At 42.7% G+C, this 14,985-nt stretch overlaps 7 protein-coding genes across 7 annotated transcripts; 2 read left to right on the forward strand and 5 right to left on the reverse strand. All coding sequences in view use genetic code 12, as the record gives it.

The window, feature by feature from the left end:
• Window positions 1–211: 211 nt before the first annotated feature.
• Window positions 212–940, reverse strand: MCU1 (Mcu1p; the record flags this gene model as incomplete). Its single annotated transcript, XM_002615943.2, has 1 exon — window positions 212–940. One exon carries the CDS (start codon window positions 938–940, stop codon window positions 212–214), a length of 729 nt encoding a protein of 242 aa, XP_002615989.2.
• A 1,113-nt stretch (window positions 941–2,053) lies between these two features.
• Window positions 2,054–3,433, reverse strand: FOB63_002973 (Eukaryotic aspartyl protease family protein; the record flags this gene model as incomplete). Its single annotated transcript, XM_002615942.2, has 1 exon — window positions 2,054–3,433. One exon carries the CDS (start codon window positions 3,431–3,433, stop codon window positions 2,054–2,056), a length of 1,380 nt encoding a protein of 459 aa, XP_002615988.2.
• A 617-nt stretch (window positions 3,434–4,050) lies between these two features.
• On the reverse strand, window positions 4,051–5,328 carry FOB63_002974 (Eukaryotic aspartyl protease family protein; the record flags this gene model as incomplete). Its single annotated transcript, XM_002615941.2, has 1 exon — window positions 4,051–5,328. One exon carries the CDS (start codon window positions 5,326–5,328, stop codon window positions 4,051–4,053), a length of 1,278 nt encoding a protein of 425 aa, XP_002615987.2.
• A 797-nt stretch (window positions 5,329–6,125) lies between these two features.
• FOB63_002975 (uncharacterized protein) lies at window positions 6,126–7,466 on the reverse strand (the record flags this gene model as incomplete). The annotated part of the gene is made up of 1 exon (XM_002615940.2): window positions 6,126–7,466. The coding sequence occupies one exon, from the start codon at window positions 7,464–7,466 to the stop codon at window positions 6,126–6,128; it is 1,341 nt and encodes a 446-aa protein (XP_002615986.2).
• A 1,487-nt stretch (window positions 7,467–8,953) lies between these two features.
• GUP1 (O-acyltransferase) lies at window positions 8,954–10,603 on the forward strand (the record flags this gene model as incomplete). Its single annotated transcript, XM_002615939.2, has 1 exon — window positions 8,954–10,603. The coding sequence occupies one exon, from the start codon at window positions 8,954–8,956 to the stop codon at window positions 10,601–10,603; it is 1,650 nt and encodes a 549-aa protein (XP_002615985.2).
• Window positions 10,604–11,590: 987 nt separating this feature from the next.
• Window positions 11,591–11,974, forward strand: FOB63_002977 (uncharacterized protein; the record flags this gene model as incomplete). The annotated part of the gene is made up of 1 exon (XM_002615938.2): window positions 11,591–11,974. The coding sequence occupies one exon, from the start codon at window positions 11,591–11,593 to the stop codon at window positions 11,972–11,974; it is 384 nt and encodes a 127-aa protein (XP_002615984.2).
• A 1,260-nt stretch (window positions 11,975–13,234) lies between these two features.
• spm2 (E2 ubiquitin-conjugating protein) lies at window positions 13,235–13,694 on the reverse strand (the record flags this gene model as incomplete). The annotated part of the gene is made up of 2 exons (XM_002615937.2): window positions 13,235–13,637; window positions 13,684–13,694. The coding sequence occupies 2 exons, from the start codon at window positions 13,692–13,694 to the stop codon at window positions 13,235–13,237; spliced, it is 414 nt and encodes a 137-aa protein (XP_002615983.2).
• Between the last annotated feature and the right edge of the window lie 1,291 nt (window positions 13,695–14,985).

Here is a 14,985-nt window from a genome sequence, read left to right on the forward strand (position 1 = left end):
TGTACAATTGTAAGTGCGACGCTATTTAATCGAGTGAGTAGGAAAGCGAGACGACGAAAGATGGAAGTTGCGAAGGAAATGATGTAAAGGAGACAAAAAAAAATTGAAACGATGAATATTGAAAAGATAGAGATGGGCATCGGAATCGGGCCTCATATCACCTCTCCATTACACAATCGTCCATGATCCATCACCATCATCGAATACCTACCTAGAAAAACCAAAACCGTTTTTTCTTCTCGCTGGCCATCTCCCCGGCCATCTCCCCGGCCAACTCCGCCGCATATTGCCGGTGCATGTCCAACTCCCGCAACATCTTTTCCTCTTGTTCCTGTTGGAGCCGGTGTGCCTCGAGCATGTGTCTTTCTGACGGCCTGTTCAAAGCAAATTCGCCCTCCTTTGTCCGACGGAGATCCTCGGGAATGTACTCGGCATCTCTGACGTTTTTGACCACGATGTTGGCCGGCTTGGGATGGTACAAGTCGTCATACTCTTGGTCTGTGAGACCGGAGATCTTCTCTTTGAGCCGGAGTCGGTACCGGTAGAATTCCGACATGACATTCTCGCGGCCGTCGTTCCAGCGGTAGAAAAACGTAAAGTACACGATGATGGATGATGTCAAAAACGTGCCGAACCATCTGGTTCCCGTATTGAGTCTCTGATTGGTGTCCACTTTGCGCAAAACCATGTACTGGCCCGGGTAAAGGCTGGACTGTGGTCTCGGCGTGTAGTTGAGCCGCTTCATGGTCTCGTTGATCTTTTTGTACTGTGTTGGGTTTTTAGGAATGGACGAAAACCCTTCTGGAGCATCGCCGGGCAACTTGAATTCCGACGGATATCCTTCGGGGGGTCTGACATCGGTTGGATCGTATGGGTTATATGGGGCTTTTGGAGGAACCCAGCCTTTTGGGTTGGGTCTTCTGTTGAAGTCGTCAGACATTGATAGGAAGAGTTGGTGATGTAGTATGCAGACGGATGAGAAGAAGTAGGAACAGCAGAAAATGAACAGAAAATGAAGAAATGAAAAAACAAAAAAAAAGACGAAAAAGAAAAGAAAAGACGAAAACAAACAGAGACGGGAAGAAATAGAAACGAGAGAAGAGAATGTCAATCGATCAGGTTGGTGTGTTCATTCGACTATGTGATTGCGTCTGGCCTAATTGAGATAGTACATGCGATTGCGAAAACACTTAGAGTCAGTAAGCAAGAATTGATCTTGGTAACTTTGAACTATTTATATTAACCAGATAAAGCAAAACTGCAATTGGAAATGGAGATAAAATTTCCCTATAACTGTATCTTACCTTTTTGTCATACTTGAGCGAGCACTATCGCCAGAACATCAGCAGTCAAAACCATTTTTGACCTTGTATTAGAGCTCTCTTTCATTCTAACTTCTTTCATCTTATTGTGAAGCAGGGAATATGTAAAGTCCAACCTAGAAACATGCTTGGTTCTCAGTCCATGCTAGTGGACTGCACATTAGAGCAAACAGTGTGGGATGTATGGATGTATTACATAATATTGGGCAAGAGGTACGGGTGCTAGAAACTCTGGTGTATGGGTTTTTAGGTATTTGGTGTACGGATTCTAACGGGATGTATGGGTTTTCTAACATTTGGTGCACGGGTCTTTAAAGATGTACTGGTCTAATAGATAAAGATGTACGGGTGTAAATTTGGTAGGAGGTACGGGTTTGCATTTGCAGCCACTATGTACCACATTTCTTTCGGGTGTTTGTGGCACATATACTAGAGGAACGAAAAGAAAGATTAGTATTCATTTTGAATATGTACATTAAAGCAATTGGTGTACGAAAAATATCGGGAAACCAAAATTGTGGCTGTCTGGAGAAAAGTGTTTTGTGATACAACCTATCATGTCCCTTCAGTGGATGTAAACATGATATAAATGGGACTAAAACTAATGAAGAAACTAAGCCTCGGCATCCTGATTGAAGATTTTTTGAAAATTTGCTGTTTACAAAAACGATGTAACCAGTCTCCAAAATTCTTTAAGGCTGAAGAAGTACAAACATGCTGATGCAATACTTCTAAAACATCATCAATGCTCCTAGTCCGCATGCAATGAAAGCAATACCACTCGTTTTCTGCACATTTCCATCTGCTTTAGATGAAGAGCTCTTATCACTGGATCCATTGTTTCCTACTTCTGTAGATTCTTTTGGTTTTGCTGTCTTGGCATCCTGGAACTCAGAAGAACTGGTAGAAGTGAAATAAAAGGATTCAGTGGCACTGAGACCCAAACGTTCACCAGTGTACATAGCATAAGTTGGATGTGCTGTTTGCGTAATGTAAAGAGCTGTGTGGTTTTGAGAAATGGTCGAATATCTCAAATTGGAATCACTAAAGTATTTTGCTGGTGTCGCCAGGGGAATACCAGTGGACATTTCCTCTATAGTTTGAGGTTTCGGTTTGGTTGCCGCTTGGGCAATGCCAATTTCTTCGTTGTCGTAATCCACAACAAGGTAATGGTTTTCAAAGAGCTCTCTATGGAGCCGAAACAGATTGTCCACTTCGGAGCCTACTGCAAAGGCACAAAATGTGGTGTTATTTTCCTCCACGTTACGAAAAAACCTACCCTCCAATATACGGTATTCGGCACCACTGAAGTAGAAGGAAATGTACTCGGTCAGATTCAAAATGGAACAAGGGACAGCTTCATTGGTATCATAATTGTATCGAGCCATGAAATAGTCGCTCAAGCTTTCATAGTAGTCTAGTGGAAAACTCCATTTGTTATCCGAAATGATTGCAATAGACTGCGATGTAAGCAGAAAGTTGTAACCTGCAATGCCATCCACTAGGATGCTTGGAACAGTATTGACGAACCCATTTGTGGTATTAGAATAGCCCTTGACTTTGGTCATTGGCCCATCATATTTTCCGTGGTCCAATGCACCAAATAAGACTTGGTCAGCCTCATACTCTGATGCACTGGTGTTGTGAAAGAGAGAAAAAGATCTGGATTTGATGTAGCCCGAATCTTTCAAAGACTGAATCAAGGAGATGTCAATGAAATTCGGCTGGTGAGTAAGTCCCAAACCGACTTTCACAAGAGGCAGGGCATTTTCGTCCAAAGTTTGAAAGGTGAAGTTTTGGAGTTCAAATCCATTCATGAAAAAACGATCTTCTCCAAAAAGTGGGTCGTCTGTGTAAGATGTGTACACACCCTCATATACCCAAGATGCATTGGGAGGAATGTCCGGTCTGAAAACAAAGTCTCCATCTGTAGTATTCATGTAAAAGGGAATAATCAAGTCTGCGTTTTCGAAACTGAATTGGGTCACCACTGATAGAGGTGGAGAGCCAAGAGAAACACCTTGTGTTTGGTTGAAAACATCTGTAGTCTTATTCTGCTGAGCCGATTGAGCAGCGACAGCAGCTATGGAAAGAAGAATTCCTGTTCTCATGAAAGAGAAAAAAAAAAAAAGAAAAAGAAAACAGAAAAGAAATGCTGGATATGCAAACAATTTATCTAGTTTCGGCCATCGAGTTCATGCATGGACGATTTTCATGCCGCATCTCGTATATGTGTATGCCAAGAAAAGACCATAATGTCAATCAAAATGTAGATTTTTGTCAGAGACGACATTGAAAGATATTTGAACGGTTTACTGTCTGGTTCTTTCTTCAAGAGAAGATTTATATTGCCGGATGGTTCTTCTTGTATGTGTGCCTATCTGACAAATAACCGGTTGACTGAGAAAATTATCGACATTCAAATATCGACTGAAGACTTTTTTTTTGAAGTGAGTAACTTAGAAACTCACCACAGTAATATCTAGAGTTTGAGGAAGATGAGTACACTTTGAACCTAATACGAATAGTAGTATTTAGTCATCACAGCATAGAATAGATACATCCACACACAATCCTTAGAGACACAGTTATAGTGTAAATCTCTTGAGATCAAAATGTTTTTGCTTCACTTCCATCACGTCGTGTCTGGCTAAACTAACAGAGTGAGATTCTCTCTACTACTTATACACTCTATGAACGCAAAGATTAAAGATTAATTATCAGCTTTTTAGTACATCATCAAAGCTCCAAGAGCACAAGAAATGAAGACAAGGATTCCGCCAGCATTTTGATTTCCACCTGCCTTAGATGAACTGGACTTTGTGCCGTCGCCAGATTTAGTTTCCGTTGGGGTCGAGGAAGAACTTGCCTGGCTGCCTGTGTACATGGAGTATGTAACATGAACTGCGCTTTCAGTTCCATAATAGTCTGGAGTAGTTATATTGTAGTACTTTGCTGGAATGGCCAGAGGAATTCCAGTGACAATTTGCTCTATGGTTTCAGGGTTGGACTTTGTTGCAGTAGGGGCAATGGCAATTTCGTCATGGTCGTAGTCCACTACCATATAATGATCTCTGAACATAGCTCTTCCGATTTGGAACAGCCCTGAGTAGTCTTCGTTAAGGCCCAAGAAAGCACACATTGTTGAACCTTCGTATTCTATAGAAATGAAGAGATCAGCCTCCAGCATACGGTACTCAACTCCACTGAAATAGAAGGACAAAGTCTCAATCAGGTCCTTAATCAGACACGGAACCTCCGTAGAGGTAATGTTGAAGCCGTACCTGGACTGGAAATAGTTTTCCAAAGCGTCATGATAGTCACGAGGAAAGTTCCACTTATTTTCGGTAATTTTCACAGGGTGCTGAGTTGCAATCAGAAAGTTGTAACCTGACATACCATCCATTAAAAGAGTTGGATAGTCGAAGTCATCTATAGCGTATGAGTAGTCGCCAAGATTCTTGAATTTGATTAAAGGTGCTTCGTATCTTCCGTGGTCAACAGCACCAAAAAGGGCATCAGACATATTTTGTGGAGAGCTTCTTCTAGGGAAGAGAGAGAAAGACCTCGTGCTGATGTAGCCGGAGTTCTGCAAAGAGTGAAGAACAGAGATTTCTTCAAACTCGTCATTCGACAAAGCAAGGCCAACGTACACCATATCGATATTCTGAAGGAGAGGGTTGTAATCTTCGAAGGTGAAATTCTGAAGTTCAAATCCGTTCACTACAACTTTGTCATTCCCAAAGAGCGGGTCGTCTGTGTAAGAATTGTGGTAAGTGTAGTCAGAGTCATTGAAGGATGGCCTCGTGACTTTTCCTCCATTAGTTCCGTTCATCACTGGAGGAATGAGTAAAGCCAGTTGTCCAAGACCGAAATATACTTCCACCGACTGAGAGCCAATGGAAACACCAGGCGTTTGGCCAAGAACCTCGTCTGTCTTGTTCAAAGACCGATAAGTGAATTGAGCAGCCGCAGTGGCAATGGAAAGAAGAATTGCCCAACGCATGAGAAGATCGAAAAAACAATGAAAAGAGCAGAAGAACAAAAAAGAAGGGAAAAAAAGAAAAATGCCGGCTACGCAAGCCATTTATCTAGTTTCGGCCATCTAGTTTATGCATGGACGATTTTTCAGAGCCGCGTCTTCGTAAATATGTATGCCAAGAAAAAGACAATAGTGTCAGTATTCAACAAGTAGATGATATTATGTCTTGGTTGGAGAGACTACATTCAATAAAGATTCTGAGCAAAGTTGACACGTTGGTTCTTTCTGCAAGAGAAGACTGAAGTTGAGACTAAACTGCTTAATACGAATGTAAGTCTTTCCATGCAAGTCTATCTGACATGCAAGCCGGCAAATGTTGACCGAGGATTCATGCAGAATTAGATATCCACGACGAGAATCGATAGGCTACTTCTTTTTCGCGTTTGGCGGCGTTTGGCGGCGTTTGCCGAAGAAACTTTTTTCCGATAAAACAGACATCCTGGAGAATGCTTGGAACCATACCCAAGTGGTAAAGAAACGAACCCCTACTGAATCAAGCCTTTTGAAAAGAAATTTCATCACAGCATAGAATAGGTACACCCCGCCACTTCTCATATAAATTTATAGATCTACTTTAGTTTGTGCTTAAGTATTCGTGAATCCCCTGGGCTCCAAACAATTTTGTCCACTAAAGTCTCCTCATTGTTCCATTTTAATTCACTTCGTCGTCTTTGCTTCATCAATTGTTCATTACAAAATCTGAAAATTTCTATACTACTCATACAAGCTTCCTATGAAACGTAAGGATCTATAAGCACACTTCAAAACATCATCAAAGTTCCAAGCGCACCAGCAATGAAAACAAGAAAACTGCCGGTATTTTGCAGATTTCCACCCGCCTTAGAAGAAGTTGACTTAGTGCTATTGCTAGATTTGGTTTCCGTTGCCGATGTGACGGAGTCCAAAGAAGAGCTCGTGTGAGTCATATAAAAGGACTCAGTGGCACTTAAGCCCATATGTTTGCCGGTGTACATAGAGTATGTTGGATGGACTGATTGGGGGTCGGCTTTACCGTCATATTCTGCAATTGATGCATTGTAGTACTTGGCTGGGATGGCCAGAGGAATGCCAGTGACAATTTGCTCTATGGTTTGAGGATTAGACTTTGTTGCAGTAGGGGCAATGGCGATTTCTTCATTGTCGTAGTCCACCACAAGGTAATGGTGTTTGAAAATGGCTCTTGGGACTTGAACGTCGTCATAGTAGCTTCCCCCAGCGCCCGGGAAGAAACATATTGTTGCCCCTTCAAATTCATAAGAGTGGAAAAGATTAGACTCCAATACACGGTACTCGACTCCACTAAAATAGAAGGATACATACTCAGTCAGGTTCATTATCAGACATGGAACCTCGTCGAGGGTGATGTTGAAGCCATACCTGGACTCGAAATAGTTTTCGAAAACGGCACTATAGTCAGGTGGGAAGCTCCAAGTATTTTCTGTAATTTGCACAGGGAGCTGGCTCGAAAGCAGAAAGTTGTAGCCTGCAATGCCGTCCATTAAAAGAGTTGGATAGAAGTTACCATTAAGAGAGTAAGCGTAATCGGGAAGATGTTTGAATTTGACCAAAGGTGCTTCGTATTTGCCGTGGTCGATAGCGCCAAATAAGACTTGAGATCGATTGTGTGGCGCATTGACTTTAGGGAAAAGAGAGAAAGACCTCGAGGTGATATAACTTGAGTTCTGCAAAGAGTCAAGAACGGAGATTTCTTCTTCATCAGCCCAAGATAAAGAAAGTCCAACATACACGTCGTCAGAATGCTCTGAGTAAGGGTTGTAGTTTTCGAAAGTGAAATTCTGAAGCTCAAATCCATTCACCACAACTTTGTCATCGCCGAAAATCGGATGGTCTGTCGTAGAAATGAAGTAGTAGCCCGAATCATTGAAATATGGTCTCGTGACATTTTCTCCATCAAGTCCGTTTATCACAGGAGGAATGAGTAAAACCAGGGATCCAAGACCGAAATATGCTTCCACAGACTGAGAACCAATGGAAACACCTTGGGTTTGATTCACAACATCGGCCGTCTTGTTCAAAGGCGCAAGAGCCGATTGAGCGGCGGCAGCGGCAATGGAAAGAAGAATTGCCCAACGCATGAACATGAATAAAGAAAAGAGACGAAAGATTATGGATACTCGAGCATTTTATCTTTTTCTGGAAGGCAAATGAATCACGCACGCATGGATGGTTTTTGAGAGATGCGTCTCGTAAATGTGTGCGCCAAGAAATGGATTATTGTGTCAATTTCGAAAACAAGTACGGATAATTATTAGATTAGACGGTTGGAAGAGAAAAAACCGCTTTTTCATAAAAATTTCGTACAAACATCTATTCAATGGGTGTATTATGCAAGAGAAGATTGAAGACGCCATATACGAAAGTAAAAATTCTCATATGCACGTCTATCTGTATACATAACCGGCCATGTTAAATCTAAGTAAGCAGACTGTCACTCTCCAACCAGATCCATTTTGAGCAAAATTTACCTGTGTAGGCTTTGTTAAGGCATTCCTTCTCACATCTCTAGAACTTTTTTATTCGTTCATCAGTAGTTCTTAGGTTCTACATGATGTCGATTATGATCTTCGGCCATTCATACTAGCGGTTGGTTCGAGAAAAGTAAGCACAATTACTTTTCTAAATCTTAGTTTCTGATGATGTTGAAGTCGACTGATATAACTCACCTCTCATCAGTTATTGCGAAGTTAATATACACTTACACTTGGCAAAATGCTGATGGTTTTCTGTACTATTTTCATACAATTGAAAGTATTCAATGAACAATTATAGACAAATCATTAGACGTATTCGTACATTAACGGATTTGCATTTCAAAGCAAAATGATGAGACTTGATAAGCATATTCACGCGGCTGAGAGATGGTATGTTTTTTTTGCATTTTTCTGCGAAGACTTTTTTTTAGTCATGCAATTCTGTTACCTATCGGCGTTTAGGACTAAGATGACGTTTGTGTTTTGTTCCAATACACGCAAAAAACTTAGGAGAACTCCAAAACACCAAGAGTATTGGAATACGAAAGAGACGACGAAATATTTCTTTTGGTGAATTTTCCTTGCCAGAGCTCTTTCTGTATGTTGAATGGCTTGTTGGATTTATGGATGACTAGACATTGTCAGATGATTTTTCAGTTCTACTTTATATAAAACCTCTCACTCTCAACCTCTCAAACCTGATTAAAGTTTATTAACCTACACAAACTACAGAGGCTTAGAAAAGCAAATGGATAACCTGGTATTTCCTCCAAAGTAAGGCTCTTTTCAAATTCGAAAATTAACAGGTAATAATGTGTTAGTCCATTATGTAACAGTCTCTTGCTATCAGGACTGCACAATGGTGTTCTACCAATGGCTCCCAAACAACTTCTCAATATATACCGATTGGCTTTCACTTTTTTCAATCTCCATTTCTCTCCATTTCCCGATTTCTCTCCATTTCCCGATTTCTCTCCATTTTCCGATTTCTCTCCATTCTCATTTCTCTCTTTCTCATTTCTCTCTTTCTCACTTCTCCTACACATCACCAACTCCACTTTTTTCCGGCACACAACAACACCACTCTTCTTTATCATATGGAAGCCCTTGCCGCCGTGCTCCGGTTTTTCTCGCTCGAGACCCTCGACACGCGGCTCTTTCCGCCGCCCGACCAAAACCGCCGCAAACAAATTTTGGCCCGCGCTCATGCCTCACGCTGGCACACGCTTGAATTCAAGTTTTACCTTTTGGTGGTGGTTCTTGTGGTTCCGCTCATGTACAAGACGGCGATGGATGCGCTGAACGAAACAAACGCCAACTTTCCCAAGTTCCAGCACCTCTTGTCGCCCGGCTGGATGTTTGGCCGCCAGGTGGACAATTCGGACCAGCAGTACCGGTTTTTCAGAAACAACTTCTGGGTCTTGTGTGCGTTGGTGGCGGCGCACGTGGCGCTCCGGCGGGGCCTAGCCGCGGCGTTCCAGCACCGCCGGACGCTTTTCGACGCTTTTTTCGGCGCCCTCTATGTTTTCGGGCTCCATGGCTTCAACGTGGTGCGGATTCTAGTCCATGTGGTGGTGATGTACGTTTTGGCGACGCGTGTGCGCAGCACAAGGGCGGCCAAGACGTGTTTGTGGACGTACGGCGTGCTGACGCTCTTCTTCAATGACTGGGCCCGCCACTGGCCGCTCCCGCTCCTGTTCACGGGCCTCATACCGCGGTGGGACGTCTTCTACAACTTCACGTTGCTCCGCATGCTCTCGTTCGCCTTGGACTACTTGGAACGGCGCGACGAGCTGAAGGAGCGGGAAGTGTCGCCCGACTTGGACGACCGCGGCCGCCTCACGCCGCTGCTTCCGTTGCAAGACTACTCTTTTGCCAACTATTGCGCCTACTTGACTTATGCGCCGTTGTTCATTGGCGGGCCCATCATCACCTTCAACGACTACATGTACCAGTCCAACTACTTCCCGCTCCAGTCTACGCGCAATTTTCTGCGCACAGCCGTCTACGGCTTGCGGCTCCTCTTTTGCATCTTGGTGATGGAGTTTCTTTTGCATTTCATGTACGTGGTGGCGGTTTCCAAGACCAAGGCGTGGCAGGGCGACACGCCGTTCCAGCTCTCGATGATAGGTTTGTTCAACCTCAACATCATCTGGCTCAAGCTCCTTATTCCGTGGCGCCTCTTCCGTTTCTGGAGCTTGTTGGACGGCATCGATCCGCCGGAAAACATGATCCGCTGCATGGACAACAACTACCTGGCGCTTGCGTTTTGGCGTGCGTGGCACCGCTCCTTCAACCGCTGGGTGGTGCGGTATATCTATGTCCCTATGGGCGGGTCTCGTCTGACGGGCTTTCTGCGTATTGTGAATACGCTAATGGTGTTCAGTTTTGTCGCCGTCTGGCACGACATCGAGTTGAAGCTTTTAATGTGGGGCTGGCTCATTGTGCTTTTCCTTCTTCCCGAGATCTTTGCGTCGCTCTACTTTGGCCGTTTTGCCGAAAAACCCTGGTACAGATTTGTGTGTGGGGTCGGTGCCGTGTGTAATATCTGGATGATGATGATTGCCAACTTGTTTGGCTTTTGTTTGGGCCACGACGGCACCGTGGCACTTCTTCACGAGTTGTTTGGCACTTTCCTGGGCGCCAGCTTCTTTCTTGTTGCCTCGGCCACTTTGTTTGTTGGCGTTCAGGTGATGTTCGAACTCCGCGAGGCAGAAAAGCGCCGGGGCATTGATGTCAAGTGCTGATTGTGTGATGGAGACACGTTGGGATTAGTGGTGTTTGAAGAATGAATTTACATGGGCGATCAACGATCATTAACATTGGAGAGCAGTAACATTAGATTTCGGATGGGGAAATGATTATTAATACACCTATAACGTCAGTTTGGACCTTGGGATCTGTAAGAGCTAGAGTATCCAAGCTTGTAGCTAAACCGATTTGAATCGAATCTCAAGATGACAGAATAAAGTATGCTTAGCAGCATCAGATTGGCTGGAAGCAAGACTTTTTATAGATGACCTTGATTCATTGGTTCAGCTAGTTGGAAGCTAATCAATTTGAAGAATGTGTGGATTGTGAAGCTATCATACCTCGAAGTTGTTTAGAGAATTGAGTAGACCAAGCTATTTTGACATGCCAACAGTACAGATGACCTGCGGAACATTGTTGTTCAATTTAAAAGACATGATTAAGTCGTGTTTTTGGAAGTCGGTTACTGAATTGAGAGGTCTGCTTGCTTCCCAAAGATACACTCTCCTTAACATATGATTCACATTCATTTCGAATCCATACCCAAGCAGAAAAGAGAAAGTAACTGTAGGCATCATTACACTCAGATGTTTTGGTAAGTATGGAACTACAGAAATTAGAAAGGAATCCTTGTTCGACTTCAGATTGAGATCGATGATACTCGATGAAAAGACCACCTGTTCACATGTTTATAGCTGACGGCTCAAGATTACAGAGATTAATGCGATAGTCAGTATGGTCTAATAATTAGACACTGCCGCACTAGAATCTACAATACAAGTACAAGCTCTCTGTCCTCATTTTATTTTTCCATTCTTTCGTGGTGATATTTTTCTTCTACTGTTTATGATTCTTTCACTTCTTTCATTTCATCCATTCTTCATTCTTCATTTATTCTTCATTCATTTCTCGTACTTCTTTCATTTCTCATACTTCTTTCATTCTTGTTCCTTTCTGCAACGGTGCGAATCTCAACTAACATCATGAGTCCGCCTACTCCCGTTCTCTCCCGGGCAGAAGTGCTGCGGCGATACGAAAAGCAGCTAAGTGATCCGGCCAAATACAACTGCTCGCTCAAGTCGATTTCCCAAAACGAGTGTACGTTCCGTGTTTCGCCGGACTCCTCCACAGTCCAAGAGACCATTTGCATTCCCTTCAAGCGGCTTTTCCAGCGGTGTCTAGTTCCGTATGTGAAAAAGGTGAACGGAAAAAAGGAAAAGGCGCTGCGGTGGGTCAACATTGAGATCACAGATGCCGAGACCAATGAGCCTGTGAGGGCCAAGTATGGCGAAGAAGTCAAGCGTTTTCTTGAGGCAGAGCAGGACTTGGTCCGATGGATGGATGCGACGATGCGCAAGCAGGACTAGAATGAGCTGGGTGGATGATATGGCAGTGTCCGTATGTTGACAGTCGATTGAACAGTTGAACAGTTGAACAGTTGATTGAACAGTTGAATAGTTGATTGAACAGTTGATTGAACAGTCGAGTGAACAGCTGATTGAACTGTTGACTGAACTGTTGACTGAACAGTCTTTGATGATAGTCTTTCACATTGATGAATGGAATCGAAGTATCCGACAGACCAGCCAATGAATGCCAGTTATCGATGAGGTTTGACAACAACCTGCCATGCTCGATTGGTTTTGACTAGACGTCCCAGATGAGACTACATGAGATAAACTTCCTTCTGTTTCAGTCAACAGAGAGACATAATCAAGCATTTATTCATGTACCTATTACACTAATACAACGGTGGTTGATTTAGCAGCATTCTGGCATTAGAGTACTCAGTATGCTGACGTTCTCATTTCCGTGATTCGGGTACCAGTAGTAGTTTGTGAGTCAGTAGTGTCAGAGCATTCTGGATTTCTCCTTGTCCAGTCATATTGTCATACTGCCACTTAACTGTCCATTTATGATTCCTTTATGATTCCTTTATGATTCCATTTATGATTCCCTTATGATTCCCTTATGATTCCTTTATGATTCCATTTATCCATTTATCGATTCTATTTATTCAGTCATTGGTTCTTCATCTTTTCTCTGTATCGTATCGAATCTCAGTCTCTTCTTTCCCAGCCGGCCATAGTCGAGCATTCTTCTATTTTCTCCATACCTTGGTCCCTTCAGGCCAGTGGTTCGAGAACACTCTTAGTTCTCTCCATTGCTGCTACTCTCATCTTCTGAAGTGTGATATCGGTAGTTCCTATTGCATATCTGAATGTCGAGCAGAAGACTATGAGTATAATAATTAGAAAAGTGAAAATGAATAGTACTCCGCCTGACTAGTACGCTCGCCAGGGTTGTTATTCATGGTTGAATATGCTGATTGCAAATTAGTTATCTTAGGGTTCAATTCCCTCAATGTTCTATTTGGTTTCGAATTTATTTATGACTATTAAGTTTACAATGATATTGAAAATATGAATACACAGATTTTGTATCAGAAATAGGTGAAACTATGAATATGAATCATATATCATACCTGATGACATGAAGAAGGACAATTCAGATTATTAGATACCGATTCTCTGTCTCTTCATCTTCATCTCGTTCAGTTTCTTTCGCTTCTACAGCTACACCTCACCTTTGCTCAGGCTGTACTATTCGTACACAGCTCTATCTGCCTAATACACAGAGCCCTCGGGCGGCTGGGGCAACTTCTTGTTGGCCGCCGAAGCCATGCACTTGCGCAACTCCAAAAGCACCGTTTCCATCGTGTACGAGCGCTTCCAGTGCTTCAAGGTGTCGAACTGCTCGGGCAAAACCGTGCCGTCGCCGTCGACACACGGAAGATTGATCTTCGACACAAAAGTCACGCGTGGCGGCTTGTCCGGATAGTGCTCATCACACACAATGTTCAAGCTGTAGATTCTGTTTTCGTGGACAGAGTGGGGCGGGCCCAAAATGGTGCCGTTCCAGTACGTCATGGTGATGTCGTCTTGGTTGGTCAAGCCGTAGGAGATGGACTGGGCGCCCAAGCCTTTTTCGCCCTTTTCCAACTCCTCGAGCAACTTGAAGTTCCGCGGGCTGGCGTGTTAGCAGATTCTAGGCCTAGGGTGGCGGATATACGTACATTTTAGACATGTTGCGGATCAAGTGTGGGATCTGTCACCTGAGTATATAAGCGTGGTGCACGGGTGTGGGGGCAAGGGTCTTAGTATGGAGCCAAAGAGAAAATTTATTATTGGCGTGGGAAATTCCGTATTGGTAGAGTTGGGTCGTTGGGAAATATAGTGGCTTCTGGCCAGGCCACTGTGGTCTAAAGTGGTCTAAAGTGGTGTGGCAGATTAGACTTCGCAGACTGATAGTAGATAAATTAGTGAGAATGAGTGAAATGAGAATGGGAGAGAATGGGAGAGAATTGGAAAGAGAATTGGAAAGAGAATTGGAAGGAGATGATTCGGTAAACTTATAAGACTTGATAAATAGAATTGGTAAAAATTGGTTATAGAATTGGTGAATAAGACCGATAAGTAAGACTGACAAACAAGACTAATAAGCTGATTAAGAATGGACAGAGAATGAATTGATAGAATTGACAGAGAATGAATTATCGAATTGATAGAGAATGAATTGATCGAATTGATTGAATACGAGAATTATGCATTGATTGAAGAAACAGCTGAATGAATTGGACATTGACAGAATTAGAGCCTGAATGAGTTGCAGTAGATGCTGAATCGGAATATGCAAGGAAGAGATTCATGTCGTAGAATCGAGAAACTCAAGAGTATTGATTAGTACAAGCAGAATGGACCAAATCTGTCAAACGGAGGAGTATGAGAATAACATCTAGATAAAGCCACACGTGAGCGAAAGTAAAGAATCAACTATTAATTTCCGGTAAATGATAACAAGTCAATTTGTTAACTAAGTGAGCAGAAAAGTTTGGCTACAGCAGAAACTATAAGGATAGAGCGTTCTAGCCTTCAAGTTTTTCAATTATCTCATGATTTCCAAGTATGGAAGAATGGGAACAGAAAATCAACTGAATGAACGGCCTGAATTGCGTCAATTGTGTTCAAAATCGTATTTAATCAAAGTAAATCAGAGTGATGGTACAAAATCCTTACCTTCTCCCTAGATGACCGAAGCTTAAGACGAAGAGGCAAAAAAACGTACAGCTTCCTAGCTGTTTCTTTGCAATTAAGTAACTGGTGGAATGAACTTTACATTACGAGAAATCAAAGTCTTTAGAAGAGCGATTATAATCTTCGAATAAACTTTACCATAACGAACCCTTTGACACAGAGCAGCATTGGGTTTACTTTAAAGCATTTGAGGGATATGTTTATTTAGAACATCTTTAATTTGATTAGTTGAGGAATATTACAATCTAACTGCTTGTTTTTTGCTATACCTATGCATTAGGTTC

Source organism: Clavispora lusitaniae, assembly GCF_014636115.1.
Source record: "Clavispora lusitaniae strain FDAARGOS_655 chromosome Unknown tig00000078_pilon, whole genome shotgun sequence".
NCBI lineage: Eukaryota > Fungi > Ascomycota > Pichiomycetes > Serinales > Metschnikowiaceae > Clavispora > Clavispora lusitaniae.